This window comes from Heloderma suspectum, chromosome 2, assembly GCF_057233095.1.
Source record: "Heloderma suspectum isolate Gila_16-S chromosome 2, 16-S_ref, whole genome shotgun sequence".
In the NCBI taxonomy this organism is placed as follows: Eukaryota; Metazoa; Chordata; class Lepidosauria; order Squamata; family Helodermatidae; genus Heloderma; species Heloderma suspectum.
The window spans coordinates 53,747,090-53,766,999 of record NC_139459.1 but is presented as its reverse complement, the minus strand read 5'-3'; the positions used below and the strand labels follow the sequence as shown (position 1 = coordinate 53,766,999).

Sequence of the window (19,910 nt, the reverse complement as noted above, 5' to 3'; positions counted from 1 at the left end):
TGCTACTTATACATCTGGAAGCTCAAACCATGATATAGGTTCTTAACTATGGTTAGCACAAACATGGTTTCACAGTGGGCCAGTTTGCATGACATGACAACTTGTTGTGGGTTAATTTACCCATGAGGAACTGCAGTGCATGCTGGCCACCATTATGAATATGCAAGCCCTGGCCAGAAGTTGCCATGGCTTGTTGCATTGTCTGAACCCAGGGTTTACTTGAGGGTTAAACAACCCTCTCATAACCCATGGTCTGTTTTAGGGTTATGCAAAGGTTATTCAATCCTTAAATAACCCCCATCACTTGGGTTCGGACAGCATGACAAGCCATGGCAACCCTTGCCTTGGGCTTGCATATTCATAATGGCAGAGAGCATATGCTGTGGCTTAATTAACCCATGGCGGACTGTTGTGTTGTCCAGACCAAGTCAGTATATCTTAACCTATCCTTAGGCACACTGTTGTTGCTACCACCAAATCAGGACCAAGGTGTATCAGGGTATGAGGATAACCATGTTAGTCCACTTCAGCAAAGACAACAGTCTTGATGAACCTTAAAGACTAACAAATTTATTCTGGCATAAGGTTTTGTGGACACTGTCCACTTCATAAGATGCATGGGGTTACCCTCAAATTGGCAGATTTATATACACATGTTGGGCGACCGGGGGTGAGGGGAGAGATATAAAGTGTGTTATCAGTGGGAACTGAAATGCAAAAAGTACAGACAGTGATCATTATCTTAACAGTTGCCATTCACAAAATGTTTTTGGGAGGTAACACAGACATCATTGAACCATTCTTGAACAAAGAATTTTCAAAGACAGATATCAATGTGAAATTGCTAATGTAAATTCATCCAGAGATTCTATTTTCTGTGGTTTGTGGACAAAGGACAAAGATAGATTTTTTTTATCACACTACATATGCTCGCCATTTCAATGATGTCCATGTTATCCCCCACTATGTTTTGTGAATGGGGAAATAACGCAGATGTAAATTCATACTCCCTCCCGCCTCTTTGTGCTGCAGGCAAGTTCTGACATGAAGGGACATTGTTTTATTTCAAAAGGAGCATGTGCGGTCATTGCTCCAAGTATATTCACTCTCCAATAAGAAATGGCTGTTTTCATTTGCTGCCAGCCCCCTCAGTGGTCTACCAGCTTCCAGAGTAATGGTCCAAGAAAGCATTGACAAAGGAGTGGGGGACAGCTGAGGAACAAAGGAAGGTCTGTCAGGAAGAGAAAGAGAGTGGATGGTGCTTAACCAAAAGATTTGCCTTTTAGTCTTATCCCATCCCCCACAAGATAACACCCTTTGGTTCTCCACCAATTAATGTGCTTCTAGACTCATCAGTCACAAATATATTTATTTTTAGAACATAGGAAGCTGCCTTATACTAAGTCAGAGCGTTGGTCCTACTAGCTCAGTGTTGTCTACGCTGAGTATTATCCAATGTTAGTCCTGCATAAAGTAGATCCATTGAAATGAATGAGACTTAAGTTAGTTGTGACTAACTTGTTTCATTCATTTCAATTGTTCTACTCTATGTAGGATTAATATTAGATACTACCCAATGAGGGCCTAACCACATGTGACACTAGCGATGTGATTAGCAATCACGTAATTGTTTTTTAAAAATTAAACCATGTGTAGTTTAAACTCAGGCAAAGGCAACAGGGAGAAGATAAAGGTGGGAAAATTGGCAAGCAGCTCAGCCATACACAACAACCATAAAGACAGAACGTGGGGTAATTGGGCACCTTGACAACTTTAAACATTTCCCTAAAGTAGTGCAACCTGAAATGGGCAGACCATTTGAGATAGTGGCAAGCTATATACTAATTCCCAGATGCTTTCAGTGAGAGATGCTGCAAGTTAGCTGATAGCAAAATAAACATTAGCACTGACCCACATAAGACACAGACAATCCCTTTTGCTATTCAACTTCAAGCCTTGGGGCAGTATCCAATGCAACACACGTGCTAACATACATTATGTTGTGCTAGCGTAAGGGACCTCTAGCGTAAGACCAACAGCACTGGTCCAGCACTGGAACTGCTGGAGCATTCTAAGGCCTCCTCTGAGGCCTTGGCAAGGCACTTTGCAGATAAAATTGATCAGATTAGGAGTGTTATTCCATGTGCTGTGGATACAGTTAGTGAGTAGGAGGCGGTCTGTGGCACACCAGTTTTGTGGGATCGGTTCTAGTGTCTTCCTTCTGATGAAGTGGACAAGGTGCTTTCATCTGTAAGACCGACCACCTGCTTACTTGATCCTTGCCCATCTTGGCTCATTATGGGCTGCAGAGAGAGACTGGGTGAGGGGATCAGGGCGGTGGTGAACACCTCCCTTGAGGAGGGAGTGATGCCATCAGCCCTCAAGGAGGCAGTGATAAGACCACTCTCAAAGAAGCTCTCCTTGGATCTCCAAGTTCTGAACAACTTTCGCCCAGTCTCGCATCTGCCTTTTTTGGGCAAGGTGATTGAGTGGGTGGTGGCGATGCAGTTGAAGCCACACTTGGAAGAAGCCAATCATCTAGATCCATTTCAGTTGGGCTCCAGGCCTGGGCATGGGACAGAAACGGCCTTGGTCGCCTTGGTGGATGATATGAGGAGGGCTCTGGATAGGGGTGAATGCTCCTTCCTCGTTCTCCTCGACCTCTCAGTGGCTTTTGATACCGTTGACCACAGTATCCTTCTGGACCGCCTGGAGGGGTTGGGCATTGGAGACATCGTATTGCAGTGGTTCCGGTCCTTCCTTTCCGGCAGGTACAAGAGGGTAGCACTGGGAGAGGAGGTTTCGGACCTGTGACCACTCACTTCTGGGGTGCCACAGGGTTCCATCCTCTCCCCGATGCTATTTAACATCTATGTGAAGCTGCTGGGAGCTATCATCAGGAGGTTTGGGATGCGGTTTAATCAGTATGTGGATGACACGCAGCTCTACCTCTTGTTCAAACCTTCACAAAGGTTGGCCGTAGAATCCCTGTCCAAATGTCTGGAGACAGTGAGTGGCTGGATGGGGAGGAATAAGCTGAAGCTGAACCCTGACAAGACCAAGATACTTTTGGTGGGAGACAAGAGGAGGTTGGGGGATGGTGACCTGGTGTTGAATGGGGTATGGTTACCCTTGAAAGACCAGGTCCGCAGCTTAGGGGTCATTTTGGACTCCCAGCTGTCCATGGAGGCTCAGGGGTCAGCTGTGAGCCGGACAGCGCTGTACCAACTCCATCTGATACGGCAGCTGTGCCCCTACCTTCCTGACCATCTGCTCCCATCGGTAGTACATGCCGTGGTCTCCTCTCATTTAGACTACTGTAATGCGCTCTACGTGGGGTTACCGTTGAAGATGGTTCGGAAGTTGCAGCTGGTACAGAACGTGGCAGCTCGCCTGATTAAAGGCAGCTGCCGGCGAGATCACAGCACTCCAGTGCTGAAGAAGCTGCACTGGCTACCAGTTGTTTTCCGGGCCAAATTCAAGGTGTTGGTTTTGACCTTTAAAACCCTATACGGCTCCGGCCCAGCCTATCTCAAGGAGCATCTCCAGCAACACCAGACAGGCTGCTCAACAAGATCAGCCTTGGATGACGTTCTCTCTGTCCCATCAGCCAGGACAGCTAGGCTGGTGAGGACGAGGGAGAGGGCCTTCTCTGTGGTGGCCCCCACTCTGTGGAACTCCCTCCCTAGGGAACTCCGCCATTGTTGTTCAGTCATTAAGTCGTGTCCGACTCTTTGTGACCCCATGGACCATAGCACGCCAGGCCTTCCTGTTCTCCGCACTCTCCTGAAGCGTGCTCAAGTTCATATTCATTGCATTTGTGATGCTATCTAGCCATCTCATCCTCTGCCGTCCCCTTCTCCTTCTGCCTTCAGTCTTTCCCAGCATCAGGGTCTTTTCCAGGGAGTTTTCTCTTTGCATTAGGTGGCCAAAATATTTGAGCTTCAGCTTCAGTATCTGTCCTTCCAATGAGCAGTCAGGGTTGATTTCCTTTAGGATTGACTGATTGGACCTCCTTGCAGTCCAGGGGACTCGTAAGAGTCTTCTCCAGCACCACAGTTCGAAAGCATCCATTCTTCGGCACTCAGCCTTCCTTATAGTCCAGCTCTCACAGCCATACGTTGCTACTGGGAAAACCATAGCTTTGATTATATGGACCTTTGTCGGCAACGTGATGTCTCTGCTTCTTACTATGCTGTCTAGGTTTGCCATAGCTTTCCTCCCAAGGAGCAAGCGTCTTTTAATTTCATGGCTACAGTCACTGTCTGCGGTGATCTTGGAGCCCAAGAAAATAAAATCTGTCACTGCTTCCATTTCTTCCCCTTCTATATGCCAGGAAGTGATGGGGCCAGATGACATGATCTTCGTTTTTTTAATGTTGAGTTTCAAACCAGCTTTTGCACTCTCCTCTTTCACCCTCAACAAGAGGCTCTTTAGATCCTCTTCGCTTTCTGCCATTAGGGTGGTATCGTCTGCATATCGGAGGTTGTTGATAATTCTCCCAGCAATCTTAATTCCGACCTCTGATTCATCCAACCCGGCGTTTCTCATGATGTACTCTGCATATAAGTTAAATAAGCAGGGTGACAATATGCAGCCTTGTCGTACTCCTTTCCCAATTTTGAACCACTCGGTTGTTCCATGTCTGGTTCTTACTGTTGCTTCTTGACCCTCATACAGGTTTCTCAGGAGACAGGTAAGGTGGTCTGGTACTCCCATGTCTTTAAGAATTTGCCACAGTTTGTTGTGATCCACACAATCAAAGGCTTTAGCGTAGTCAATGTAGCAGAAATAGACGTTTTTCTGGGATTCTCTTGCTTTCTCCATGATCCAGCGAATGTTGGTGATTTGATCTCTAGTTCCTCTGCCTCTTTGAAACCCAGCTTGTACTTCCGGTAGTTCTCGGTTCACATTCTGCTGAAGCCTAGCTTGTAGGATTTTGAGCATCACCTTGCTGGCATGTGAAATGAACGCAATTGTGCGGTAGTTTGAACACTCTTTGGCATTGCCCTTCTTTGGAATTGGAATGTAAACTGACCTTTTCCAGTCTTGTGGCCACTGTTGAGTATTCCAAATTTGTTGGCATATTGAGTGCAGCACTTTAACAGCATAATCTTTTAGGATTTTAAATAGCTCAGCTGGAATACTGTCATCTCCCCCCGCTTTGTTGTTAGTAATGCTTCCTAAGGCCCACTTGACTTCACTCTCTAGGATGTCCAGCTCAAGTTCAGTGACCGCACTATCATGGCTATCAGGGACATTCAGATCTTTCCTGTATAGTTCTTCTGTGTATTCTTTCCACCTCGTCTTAATCTCATCTGCTTCTTTTAGGTCCCTGCCTTCTTTGTCCTTTATCATGCCCGTCTTTGCACAAAACGTTCCTTTGATATTTCTGATTTTCTTGAAAAGATGTCTAGTCTTTCCGATTCTGTTGTTTTCCTCGATTTCTTTGCATTGTTCATTTAAGAGGGCCTTCTTGTCTCTCCTTGCTACTCTCTGGAACTCTGCATTCAGTTGGATATATCTTCCCCTTTCTCCTTTGCTTTTCGCTTCCCTTCTTTCCTCAGCTACTTGTAAAGCCTCATCAGACAGCCACTTGGCTTTCTTGTCTTTCTTTTTCTTTGGGATGGATTGAGTTGCTGCCTCCTGAACAATGTTACGGACCTCGTCTATAGTTCCTCAGGCACTCTGTTTATCAGGTCTAATCCCTGAAATCTATTCCTCACCTCCACTGTATATTCATAAGGAATATGTTTTAGGTCATACCTGAATGGTTTAGTGGTTTTCCCTAGGTTCTTCAATTTAAGCTGAAATTTTGCAACAAGAAGCTCATGATCTGAGCCACAGTCAGCTCCAGGTCTTGTTTTGACTGACGGTATAGAGCTTCTCCATCTTTGGCTGCAAAGTACATAATCAATCTGATTTCGATATTGACCATCTGGTGATGTCCATGTGTAGAGTCACCTCTTGTGCTGTTGGAAAAGAGTGTTTGCTATGATTAGTGTGTTCTCTTGGCAAAACTCTTATTAGCCTTTGTCCTGCTTCATTTTGTACACCAAGGCCATGCTTACCTGTTATCCGGGTGACTTCTTGATTTCCTACTTTAGCATTCCAATCCCCTATGATGAACAGGACATCTTTTTTTGGTGTTAGTTCTAGAAGGTGTTGTAGGTCTTCATCAAACTGATCAACCTCAGCTTCTTCGGCTTCAGTGGGCATAGACTTGAATTACTGTGCATAGACTTGAATTACTGTGATGTTGAATGGTTTGCCTTGGATTCGTACTGAGATCATTCTATCATTTTTGAGATTGTACCCTAGTACTGCTTTTCCCACCCTTTCATTGACTATGAGTGCTACTCCATTTCTTCTAAGGGATTCTTGCCCACAGTAGTAGATATAATGGTCACCTGAATTAAATTCGCCCATGCTTGTCCATTTTAGTTCGCTGATTCCCAAGATGTCGATGTTCAATCTTGCCATCTCATGTTTGACCACCTCCAGCTTACCTTGATTCATTGATCTGACATTCCAGGTTCCTAAACAATATTGTTCTTTACAGCATCGGATTTTCTTTTCACCACCAGACACATCCACAGCTGAGTGTCCTTTCGGCTTTGGCCCAGCCACTTCACTCTTTCTGGCGCTACTTGGAAATTCCCTCTGCTCTTCCCCAGTAGTATATTGGACACCTTCCAGCCTGAGGGGCTCATCATCTTCCGGCATCATATCTTTTAGCCTTGTGAGACCCCATGGAACTCTGCCATGCCCCTCCTTTAATGAGCTTTCGCCATGCATTAAAAACATGGTTGTTGAGGCAGGCATTTGGGGTGGGCTAGGGTAATTTTAGAAATGTAATGTTTTTAATGTTGAATTTTATTGTATAAACTGTTTTTATTGTTGTACATCACCCAGAGTGGCTGGGTGACTGGCTAGATGGGCGAGTAATACATTTAATAAGTAAGTAAGTAAGTAAGTAAGTAAGTAGATATATAGATAGATAGATAGATAGATAGATAGATAGATAGCACTGGCTAATGTGACGGGATGCCCTGGAAAACCCATTGTGCCAGCTAACACTATTGGCATTGCATATTAATCATGTCGCTTTGGATATTGCCCTTGGTTCAGTGTCTGGTTAGTGAGAAACCTGGCTAGCATTAACCATAATTAACACTGGTATTGATGTAATGCTTTGGCATGGTTAAGATGGCAAAGCAAACCACACCAAAGAAGCAAGAGGATGGCAAAAGGAAGCACATAACCTCCATGATCTGCTCCCACTCTCTTACATTGTTTTGTCCACATTACTGGTAAGAGACTGTACCATGGCTGAATGTACATTGTCTCTGACCTCCTGCCTACATTTCTTTAAAATCTCTCCAGCTTTCCACTCAGAACATCTGATGCAATAAGCATGGACAAACGTATTTAGTGGCTCTAATAAGATCTTAGCTTGGTATTTTTCCTTCGTTAGGATGACCTCAGTATATAGGGCCTTATTCAAATGATCCATTGTGTAGACACATCTAAAGATCTTGTGACAGCTGATTCTACATGTGAACATGAACTGGTTCTACTGCAAAGATGTTTCCCCTGGATATGAGAGGTTCATGTAAATTACATTAGGAACATAGGAAGCTGTCTTCAGGTCAGACTATCATCCATCTACCCCAGTATTGTCTATTCTGATTGGCAGCAGGTCTCTGGGGTTTCAGGCAGGGTCTTTCCCATCACCTACAACGTGATCCTTTTTTATCTAGAGATCTCAGGGATTGAAGCTGGAACCTTCTGCATACAAAGGATGGTGATGGTCCCCCTCACTTGTGTACATATCACTTCTGTGTAGGAAACTTGTACATGACAAACCTATATGCTTATTTTGCTGCATGGATAAACAGAAGCCACATCCAGTGGGCAGTGAGAATGGTGTGTGGTGTGTACACACAGTAAAGTAGATATGTGAGTCATCTCACACATGATGGCAAATGTATGGATACACACAATTTCCTGCATGGAATTATATCCATATAGAACATTTTTCTTGTCTAGAAGCATCAGCAGCCAAATAGAGATCCAGCCTGCCTGCATGCCTGATAGATGCAGCCTCCTTGGGACATCCTGCCAAGCTGAAACAGATCTAGAGTTCTATTTCTTAAGATAGCCCAGGCTAGTATTTTTCTTTGAAGCTTTTAAAGACCTGGACCTAATGCAATGTTCACCATTTATTCTGAAGTACAGTCCAATCCTATAACTGGGAGTTCCTTTTCAAAAGAGCTTGGGAAAGAGTAGATTACACCTTTATGTTGGTAAGAAATCTTACTTGCTTTTGTTTAGTTCTTTATATGCACACTGTTGTATCAATTTTAATAAAGTTGCTTTAAAACTAAGCTGTGAACTCTACAAAGAGAATTAGATCTCTGCCTGTGTAAGAAACCCTGCTGAATTCCAGACACCTCCAGGGTACAAGATACTAGGAATTTCTCTCTCTCTTTCTCATTCTTGGGTGGTTTCCACAGATATTTTTTTTAAAAACTTTAGTGAAACTTGAGGTATTACTCAACAGATGGATGAAAATAATTTTGCTTGGCCCATAAGAAACGATTCCAGTGTGACAGCTCGTTGTTGGATATGCAGTGACCTAAGCAGTTTTTTTTCCTCCAGAGCTTTGCTTGTCAATGAGTCCTCATGGATTAGAAGCTTACTGCACTTACTGGAATTATTTTTGTTAACTTCATATACATTCCAGTCAGTGTATGAAAAAAATGCAGGGCAGAGTCTGGTATTTTTACAGATGTTAATTCTGGTAAATTGCCAACAGCTGATAATTTCCATGGGAAAAAGTAACCCACAAACTCTGAAAATGATCAGGTAGGCTCTTAACTGCACATGTCAACTAACACATTGCTTTACGAAGTATTTAGATAGCAACATTGCAGTAAGCTTACTTGTACAATGATACTGTACAAAGATTGTATAAAGAAATTTTCAATAGAATCCTACAATTAATTAATTAATCAATCCTAGAATTAGATATTATGGTATCATTTTTCTTTCCCAGATGAGAGTAGCCCAGACTTCAGTGCACTGCCACAATGTAATGGTTAACAGAAGAGTAGTCAATGGCTAATAAATAACTGGTGTTTCTAACGGATCCTTGTCAACTGGTTGAGTGAAAACACTAAAATGAAATTTCATGTGAAATTGAACTATGATGAATTCCCCTACTTCAAAACAAGTTCCATTTTAACTTGGGTGTTCAAAATCCAATTTTGTGCGTGGTGAAATTAAGATTTAGAGGCTTACTTTTTGTGTGTTTTATCACTTAAACTCACATATCCCAACTCTCTTCACAAAACCTGAACACACATCTCATTGCAAATGTATGCCAATTCTAGCTAAAATATACACATCTCTGAAAACCACAGGACTTCAGCACTATCCATCTTGCCCAAACCATGTAACTGAGCTTCACATCATTTGAGCTATACTTACTGAAAATCACCCTGCACCGCTTGAATATATGACTTGCTTTCCATGAGTTTTAAGCACCTGCAATTTCCATTAATTCAAAGGAACCCACTGAGTACTCAGACCTATTCATTTTCAAAGGCAAAAATATTAGGTAGTCAAAAGCAAGGAGTGGGAGATTTGCATCTAGTGCCATTTTAGGTACTGAATTCTGCTGCCAGAAATCTTCCATTAGACGACTACTCTAGTTAAGTCAATAATATTTTTTAACAGTAAACATATTTTATTATAGACATGTTTTTTTTAGCATGAGCATTTATCACCAAAACCTTTCCACATTACTACACAGATGGCAGATCTGTTTGTTTGTTCATCACATATCTGTGCATATCTCATATCAGGATTTACCAAGAAATAACATGCCATGTAACTTATGCCTACTTCATAGTCTATGGCTTAGTTCAGACGATAATTTGGTGTTAAAAGCCTTCAGTGTTTGCCTAACCAGTGCTGGAACAACATCATTCTATCAGCTCCAATGGCTTGTACCTTGTTGTCTGCACCTTGCCTTGTGATTGACGCTCTATGCTACTGACCCTTGGACTCTTTCTTGACTCTGCTTCTGGACCGTATAACTTATCAGACATCCTGTGTTTTGACCTCTGCCTGCAAACGTGACTGCTCCTGCCTTAGCCTGAACCCATTGGACTAGAACCTTTGCCTGCTTTGTTATTTTGCTTCTTAGCTAGCCCTTTCACTCAAGAGTCTGCTACAGCCAACACAGAACAGCTTGTTTCAGTTCTGACTAGGCAGACACTGAAGGCTTTTAATACCAGAATCCAGTGAGCCCCACCCAGAGCCCAGCTGCTGTACATTAGAGCTCTCTCGGCAGAGTCCTACTTATGAGGAGTTGCATTCTCCTGAGGAGTCCTTCTTTGCAAGAGAGCACTCCTTCTCACTGGAGCCCTACTGGGCTGTTGCTTGAGGTGATGCTCCTGGGGGCCAGGGTGGGGATGGTCCTGCCACCATCTCCCCAAGGGCCCAGGCTCCTCCTGGTCTGGTGAGTGACTGATCTGGGGGACCCTCAGTTTCTGGGAATTCCAGCTCTTTCTCTGAGGAAGATTCCTCCAGTGGGGGCATGACAGTCTAAACCATGGTTTATGCCAGGGGTGGGGGACCTGTAGCCCTTCACACGTTGTTGGACTCCAATTCCCATCATCCCAGCCAGCATGTCCAATGGTCAGGGATGATGGGAGTTACAGTCCAGTAACATCTGGAGAGCCACCTGGTTAGGTCATTAGGAATGAACCACAGTGAGCCTCAGGCTTGCATTCTCCAACTTTCCTCCTTCATGTTCAAGAGGAGGAAAGTAGAGATGTATGAGAATTTTGTTAGTATGAACATGTCCTATTTGCAACCATGAACGCAAACAGGGATGCAATTCTCAGGAAATGTTTGCAATTTCCTGAACTTTGCATTCGCATCTGCCAAGTGCGCACTTCCACAAATGTGAAGTTCTGAAAATGCACATTTGCACAAGTGTGCATTTGTGCAAATCCCCCCCCTCCCCAATTTGCATTTTCACAGTTTAGCCTATGGAGGAAATGCACATTTTTGGCTGGGAAAAATGTTCATGAAAAATGTGTACTTTTACAATCGGGGGAAATTGTGCACTTTAAAAAATTCACATTTTTCCCAATTGGGAAAAAAAAGGCACTCACATCAGGAATGCAAACAAGGCAAAATAAGCTTCATGGAAAAAATTGGGGAACCTCAATGAACTCGAATTCATCCTTGAAGGAAAGTGAATGCTTATGTTTTCACTTTACAACAAATCACAGTTCCATATTTCCTCATGAATTCAAGGAACTTTTGTTTCTCTAACCAAAGTTAGTTAATAAGCCAGGATTTGAAACCACAATTAGAACAAACCACAGTTCCCAGAGTTTGTACATAATGAACTGTGTTGAGGTCTAAAGTGAACGTAGAAGTTTTCATTCTCTTCCTCTTGAGCATGAAGGAGGAGGAACACAGAGACCAGAGTATTGTTTCTAATCACCTAAATCAAAGTTTAGATTAGAATTGTAATAATCTAACCTGGGTCTATCATCTAACTGGTGGTATGGTTGCTGCCAATGTATATAAAGTGGTTCACTATATGGATTAACCCTACCATGTAGGAAAATGAAAAGCTGCCACTAAATGAAGATGTTATTGAAATTAAGTATATAATGCATTTCAGCATGCATTCTCCTGTTGCAAAGAAGTCCTTTCTCAGAGTTTTGGTCCCAAAGAGAATTTCAGGTGGAAGTAGTTTTTGATGGCAAAACTACTTGCCATCCACATAACATATGAAACAGGCTTAGATGTACACAAACTTGTATTTGAACCTTTACTGCTGTCTGGAACACTGCAGAGTTAGGGAGGAACAAATAATTTCAATACTGAGCCTTACAAAGGAGAGTGATGCATTGGACATTGTTCAGAGAATCAAGAAGGCCTACAGGCTAGAATGCAAGATATATGTGAGGAAAGGTCGAAAGCACTGGATTTCTGATGTCATTTTAAATTATTACCAGTATCATAGATGTGGTAACAGTTAGGGATGTTGGAGAAATCCACAACGGAACCAAATGAGTTCAGATTTTCATGAGTCCATCCTGCGGATTCCACAGACTTGCAGACCATTTTTCTAACTTTCCTGAATTTTGTGCAAATTTTGCAGTTAAAAAAATATGCAAAATAAAAAAACTGCCCCCAAATGCACATTTCCCCCATTGGGGGGGGGGGGTTCATTTGTGCAAATTCAAAAACAAAAATAAGTCCAAGTTCGTTGATGGTTGGTGACAAATGAAAGGTGCCCGACAATCCACAAAACACAGGCAGAACTGATTTTACACAATACATAGATCCCTAGTAACAGTCATATGAAATTGACACAGGGGGACATGACCAGCGAGGGCACTGGAGCAGCAAAAAGACCATCTCTTCACCATTCCGGTTCTCTCACTGTTTGCATTCTCACAAAGGCAGCATCTGATTAGTTCCGTTTGCTGCTACTCAAAGTTAACAGAAAGAGAGAAAAAAGCCTTTTATTTAAAATGCTGCACTGCAGGGCTGCACCAACTGATTGACTGCCACAAAACTTTCATTTGGCTGTGGTCTGGGAGGGATAGGAGAAGGAGGAGCTCCCAAGCTGAGCCATGAAGCACTGCCCCCAAGGTTAAAAAAAGGAAAGAGGACTGGCAGGACAGCAGGCAGAGGCTGGCCAGGGGTTGGCCCCCTGTGAAAGGACCTTGCCTGGCACCCCCTCAAACCCGGTAGCACCTCTGGATTTAGAACATGCATTGTCCATCACCAATGAAAACAGAATAAATAGTAGCCATCAAATTCAATGGAGTCTGGAGGAAGAGCTCCAGAATTCAATAGCAGAGGAACAAAAATTCCAGTTTATCTATGGGACCTTGGGAGGTGTTTGGGAAGGTATAAAATAAGCCATTGCTTAGTACAGCAAAGCTTGTCTGAATTCAAGGCATTAATCAGGTGAACTTTGCAGTTCCCTTCAGACTGCAATCCTAAGTACACTTTCTAAGGAGTAAGCTCCAGTGAGCTCAATCAACAGGGCTTATTTCAAAGTCAACATACTTAGGAATGCATTGTCAGTTATATAACCTGTATGTGAACGCTACTTAATGCGTAGTGCATTTTCACTAGTTATAATTGGAAAAAGATGTATCAGAATCTGCAGAATTTTTCTGGTCTCCACTCCTAATAGTCTAGGCCAGGGATGGGCAACACGCGGTCCCTGCTGTCTCATGCCACTGTGGCACACCACTACCACCACCACTGCAGCACTTAAATTTGTCATGGTGCCAGCAGCAAAAACATTAGTAGATTAACAACAAATTTAGGTGTCAGATTTCTGTGGAAGGCTAAAATGGCCAAATGTAGCTTGTTTTCAAGCTGAATTTAGCCACTTTAGCCTTCTGTAATGGCTGGCCACCAAACGTCGGTGGCAGACTGCCAGGGGAGGGGAAATTGCTGCTGCCTCTGAATTCAACAGTGTGCTAGCAGCAGAAGTGTGGCGGGGGGGGGGTGCTGGCAAAAATGGCCCATAGGGGAAATGAGAGGGCAAAAATGGCCCCCAAACACCCCCAAATTGCCCAACCCTGCTCTATGTCAATGAAGATTCCCAATTTATATAACCATGGCAGGCTCCTCTGCTACCTCTAAATATGTAACCATTCATTAATGGTTGAACCTTAAATGGCTGAAATCAGGTAAATAATCAAGACTTGATGTAAAGGGTAAGCAGGGAAAAGGAACAGAACTACTGCATGTGGAGGGGAAGCAACATAAGGAATAATTTACCATGCAAAGCTATTGAAACAATGAGTACAAATGAGTTCAAGAGACACCTCGATTGTTTACAAAGAATAACTGGAGGGAAGTAGTTTAAAAAAGCCGGAAAAAATGGGATAGAGATCAATCAGAAAGAGGTCTGTTGGCAGATGGCCTTATCCTGCTCACAAAATCCCTTCTCTTCCTCAACTCAGAGTTAAAACTAAAATTTCACACCCAGGTTTGTCCACAAGCCTGCATTAGGATTTCATTTCCTGAAGTCTGGAAGTCGGTGTCATGTGGTTCCTGACTCTCCAGCACTGAGGTTTATCACACATTTAATATCGAGTATTTTGAAGACAGACTGATCTTGTGAATACAATACTTGGGGTGCTAGAATGCATTTGATCATGCAAGAGTAGGGGAAAGATAAACAGGGCAAGTGGAGAACAAGGTTATTCAAGTCCATAATGCCACCTGAATGTGTTAGGCTTCCGAAGATGAAAGAGGAAGGGTGGGAGAGTGTCCTGCGTAGTAACAAGCTCCCTTGTGCTGCACTCCAAGGGAAACTGTGCCTCTAGGCACAATAAAACACATTAGTTCCAGCCATAAAGTATCCCAGCTTTGGCGCACACAAGAGAGGGGGAAAGGCTTGCTCACCTTTTTCATTTTTTATACTACAGCTAATAGTAGCTCTTAAAGAAATGGATCCCTCAAAAACAAAATCCCCCCTCCCCCCGCCAATAAAGTAATCAATCAAGACAAGATTCTTCAGTAACTTCTTTCTGAAGCCGCTGCACACGATATGCAGAAGTAACACATGCCTGTATGTCTGCAACACAAGGAACATATGTTTCCCTGGATTCCTAACACCAGAAGGCAAATAATAAGCATAGTGGTTCACGGTGCTCTTTCCCTCTTCGCTTCTAAATAAGAAGCTTAGCCATTATATCAGTGTACTTTCAACTGGCTATAAGTCACCTGATTGTCATACAGAAGGGTGTATTCCGATTTGGATGAAACCAAGCCACGTGTAAAAATGAAAAGGGCAGCTGAGTGAGCTGAAGCTGTACTTTGTTTGCGTCATTTTTATACTCTGTAAAGCAACATAATATTTTGTCTCAAGCATCTGCACTTACGTAGGACAGTGGTTCTGCTTCAGTTCACCCAATTCAATTGGTGAATGCCCCAAACCAACCCCATTAGAAAGAAAAAGAACATAGTGGGCTCTTAGTCTCCAAGGCAGAATGCGCCCCAGGCAGTGGCTGGAAGGTAGCGCATTGAACCCCTGTTTTCCCAGCTGCAGGTAGGCAGTCTCCATGGAATGAAGCTTGGGCAAGAGGAGCAGTGGAAGCTGGTGGCTCCAATTTCATTGGGGCAGTGAATCCGCTCCAGGTTTCAGTCAGAACTCTAAAGGCGCTATCCAAGGTGTGATCGCTCCTTTAGAGTTCTGACTGAAACCTGGAGTGGATTCATCACCCCACTGACATAGGAGCCACCAGCTTCCAGTGAAGAGGAGCCTCTCAGCAGATCATGGCCAGAGAAGCCTGGAGCCCCACCAGCGTTGCCTTCATCCTAGGAAGGAACTCTCTATTAAAGGCCCAAACAGGAGATAGCACAGGAAATGGTGGGGCTTGTCAGGGTAATGATCAACAAGCTGCAAAAGCAAACTGTTCAGGCTATTTACAATGGCACATAAGTGCTAGACTGTGACTTCCACTGACACTAGAATCTACTATTAGACTTTAGGTTCACTCATAGAAAGAGCGGGTTTTAAGGGACTGCAGTCTGATCCCCTAGCCTAAGAGAATGCCTAAAGCAACCTTCCCCAGCCTTATCAGTTCTAGCATGAGCAACAGTCAGGAATGCTGGGAGTTGTAATCCAAAACATCTGGAGAGCACCAGATTGGGTAAGGCTAGCCTAGAGCATCTGCAATGGATGCTTCTTAACCACTTCCTAATGATTCCAAGGAAGCAGCTATCACCATCTCACTTATTCCCCCATCCCTCTTACTGCATAACCACTTTGCCCCAAAGAGCATACAGTCTAATTACATAGACAGAACAGGGGGAAGGAGTTTGGGGGAATGCTAAGAAGGGATGAATTTGAGTAAATGCCATTATATGTTCTTAAGCTTTCTTTAGTTTGATGATGAGGAGAGAAGCAGCAATCCTCTACCCACTTCCCTGGGAGTAAGCGCCATTTTATTTAATGGGATTTACTTCTGAGTAGACATTATAGGATAGCACTGTAAAGGGTTAAGAGAAGAGATAGGTTTTGAGCTGGAATTTGGAGAGAGAGAGAGAGAGAGAGATTGTTTAGGACTAAGGGAGTGGACCATAAGTGAGGTAGATTCTGTACAGACTTCTGAAGTATGACACTTTATGAGGTTCAAATCCAGCATGATCTTGGCATTGTTATCTCATACCACACAGAAGAAGACCAAGACCAAGAAGAACTAGCCATGGTATAGCATCTGATCTGGCTAGCTGTTTGCTAGGAAACACATTCCTCCATTGTTCCTGCAGCCTGACCTATTTTCTTTTCTCAAAAAGCAATGTCACAATTTATAAATTTTTCCCGGAAATGTTTTATACATCTCTTACCAGCACACTGCCATCAGTCCAGCGGAAGTCACTTTCATACATCTTATCATTCAGGCCAATCCACTGGTAGTCATGTCCTATACCTAGAGGGAAAATGAACAAGGCAGATATTTTTTACTAACTTTCCCATAAAAGGGAATTGTCTCAAAATGAAAGCATTTTCATGGACTGAATCAGGCTTCCTGTGTTTTCTTTTTTTAACTCAGAAGACAAATGAATATTTGCAGAGCTCTCCCCTCTCCCCCTTTTTTTGAAGCTGAAGATATTTATAAAAATGTTTTCAAAAACTATATTTTTAACTTATCTCACATTTTTCTGCTGATTGCCCTAAACAGTAGTTGCTTTTCAGATAGCTCAGCACTGCAAAATGCTAGGCAGTTGCAATTATTTGAACTAGCCTACTTTAACAGATTGTTACATTTAAATCATTTAAACTGAACAATGGCCTTTTTGTATAAGACCAATAATTCATCTATATACTATACACACACACACACACACACACACACACACACACAGAGCACCTTTTTTCCATCATAGAACTCAAGGTGGCATACGTGGGCTTCCGTGGCAGTCTCCCACCTAGGCACTGACCAGGCCCAACCCTGTATCGCTTGCTGGTCTACCTATGAGCATACATCCTGATCACTACTGTTGCCCTCTGCTATTACTTTCCCAGTTCTATTATACCCTGTTTGAAACGGGATATTCATGACTGTACACATTACATACATAAAAAGGTAAAGGTGTCCCCAACCAGTCGTGTCCGACTCTAGGGTGTGGTGCTCATCTCCATTTCTAAGCCGAAGAGCCAGCGCTGTCCGAAGACACTTCCGTGGTCATGTGGCCGGCATGAACACCGAGGTGCACAGAACGCTGTTACCTTTCCCCAAAAGCTTCAGTTGTGCATGTGGGTGGTCGGATGCATATTTTATGCTCTGATGTGTAAGCCTGTCTTGTTCTTTTTGCGTTGGAGAATGCTGTGTGTGCACAGTAGCAAATCTTCATTGTATATGTGGAACATTCCCTAACTTAGGTAAAAACAAAGCATCATCTACATACGGGGATCTCTGTGTGCACACTGCAACCCTATTGATAGTGGAATCATGCCCAAGGAGTTAATTTTAAACCCATGTTCGTTTTATTTGCATGTTAAGTGGAAAAACAGAAATTGTGATACATTACAATTAACAAAAATGGCCACCATAACATTTCTAAGATAATGCTCTATGTCTTAATTATCTCTTATATTCTCCTGTGCCATAGTGGTGCACTGATCTGTTCAGGAACATATCCTCTTGAAACCATCTTCAGAAATATTTAAAAAGTATGGATGTGCCAAATTACTTGGCAGACAATCCACAACCTAGCAGCTTCTCAGAAGGCAACACAAACTTGACACCGAGAACTAAGATGTGTTTTCTTCCAAGAATATGTTCAGGGACTGAAAATCTTACCCAAGCATTAACATAGCTAATGAGGAGCATTTGGAAGAAAACCTTATGTGCATTAGCCTGGAATGATACTTTGGTTTTTCAGACAGCACTTGGGACTGAAACAAACCTCAGCTACTTGTAACAGAATGTAAAGTGTCTGATGCTACTGTACCTGTGAGGAACAGTATTTTTTAAGTGCCTGGAGAGGGGATTGTCTAAAAAACAAACCTAGGATAAAAGTGTTCAGAAGAAAACGCTTCACTTAAGTTTTCTTCTAATGTCATTTTCTCATGAACTAAATTCTTTAGGATGGTAAAATATTATTTCCTTCAAAGATCAGCAATTTCTCCCACCCCAGCTAATGAGTAAGACAGACCTCAAGAGCTGGAATGAAAGGAACAAAGTAGCCGTCAAGGACAAAGGGTCTTCTTTTTAAAAGGATAAATGATAACACACATTTTAGAAAGCAATACATAAAGAACATATGTAGAGCCCTGGTGGGTATTTTCTTTACAGCCATTTCATTCCCTTTGCACCCTTAGGTACAGCATTGAATCGAAATGCCACGTACGGTTCACAAAGAGTTGTTCTTCATGAGACAGGATGCTAGTCAGATGGGCTCCCTGGAGGCGGCACTCTCTCTCAGCTGCATCCCATGTGCGGCGATGGGCAAAGTATTTGTAGCACTGTCCTTGGAACTTGTGCCACCCGTAATCACAGGTTTCAGTGTCTGCGACAAAAAAGTGAAAAACTCTTAAACTAAACATGGCTAAACATGACTCGACAATGCCAAGGGCTGTCCATTGGCTGTGTCAGCGTCAAAATAAATCAAATAGAAATATTCAGTGCCAATGTGACCTGCATAAAGAAACACAAATACACTTGAAAAATAAATAGAACATGCAAATAACATTTATGCACATGTGCTAATTTTGTAATAAGTGTGTGTCACTTCTACACAAGGAAAATTGGTGGAGATCACAAGGGACTGATAAATAACCACACTGCACCAAGAAGCTCCAACCCATGCATATGAATGCCTTCTGAGGACAAAGACCACAATCCAAAGAAGTTAATGTGTATTCACGATCAACAACTATACATGAAACCAGGGCTTCCTTGGAGGATTTCATCACTCCAGCAGGCTCTTGCTGACAGAAGCAGAGAGCCTCCTTATCAAAATGGTACACAGGCTGTGCCTCTTCAACAGAGGGAGCTGTTGCCATTAAATTTGCATATACAGCTTTTTGGACTATGGCCACTGCCTGTACGTTTTCCAAATGCATAACTATTAGTGCAAGAAAGCAGAAAGGAAATTCTACACCAGATGCCAGATACTACACTCCATGTGAAATTGCAAAAAAAAAAAAAATAATAAAAAATGACATTCCCATCTATGTCATGTAAAGTTTTCGATAACTGTGCTATCATTCAAAATTTCATAGGAAAGAAGAGCATAATGAAACTCTAAGCCTTGCACATACTGGGCAGCCTGATCCTATGAGTCCACTTCTAAGTCCTTTAGCTAAAACTGTATCCTGAACTTGGCAATTAAAGCTCACCTATTGACCCCATTAACTATTATTAAATTATAGAGTCATAAACCTATAGGACTAGATGGGACTCTCTAGATAAGCTTCCTGCAATTAGGCACCATGCTTGAACAAGCTCTAATACATTAATCCATATAATAAAATCACACCTAAGGAATAAAACCCACTGTTGTATCATGTCATATGAACAGACAGCATGATGCACCAATAGCAAAGATGAGTGTAGGATGGTCCAATTTACCCAAGTAACAAATGGCAGAGTCACCATTGATTTTAATAGGTCCAGATTGGATTGTGTGATTAGCCTCAGAAGCAAATAAGATTAGAGTCACCACCACCAAATCTGGCTTAGAAGAAAATTCGTTCCTGATCCCTAACACTCTGAACAGGGAGACTCAAGTGAATTCACTGCCATTAATTGACTATCGATGCCCATAAGCTCTGTGGCCCTAACCCAGGTAAAGTTATTCATGACTTCAGGCCAACTAGACATCGCAGGTCA

General features: G+C 42.7%; 1 protein-coding gene across 1 annotated transcript in view; it reads right to left on the bottom strand.

The window, feature by feature from the left end:
- VCAN (versican) overlaps window positions 1–19,910 on the bottom strand; it is a 193,032-nt gene that overhangs the window by 27,356 nt on the left and 145,766 nt on the right. Inside the window, exons 11-12 of the mRNA XM_084833608.1 lie at window positions 18,427–18,585; window positions 16,420–16,502 (exon numbers count right to left, since the gene is read on the bottom strand). Of these exons, the coding sequence (XP_084689734.1) occupies window positions 16,420–16,502; window positions 18,427–18,585 (242 nt within the window). The remainder of the gene's footprint in view (window positions 1–16,419; window positions 16,503–18,426; window positions 18,586–19,910) is intronic.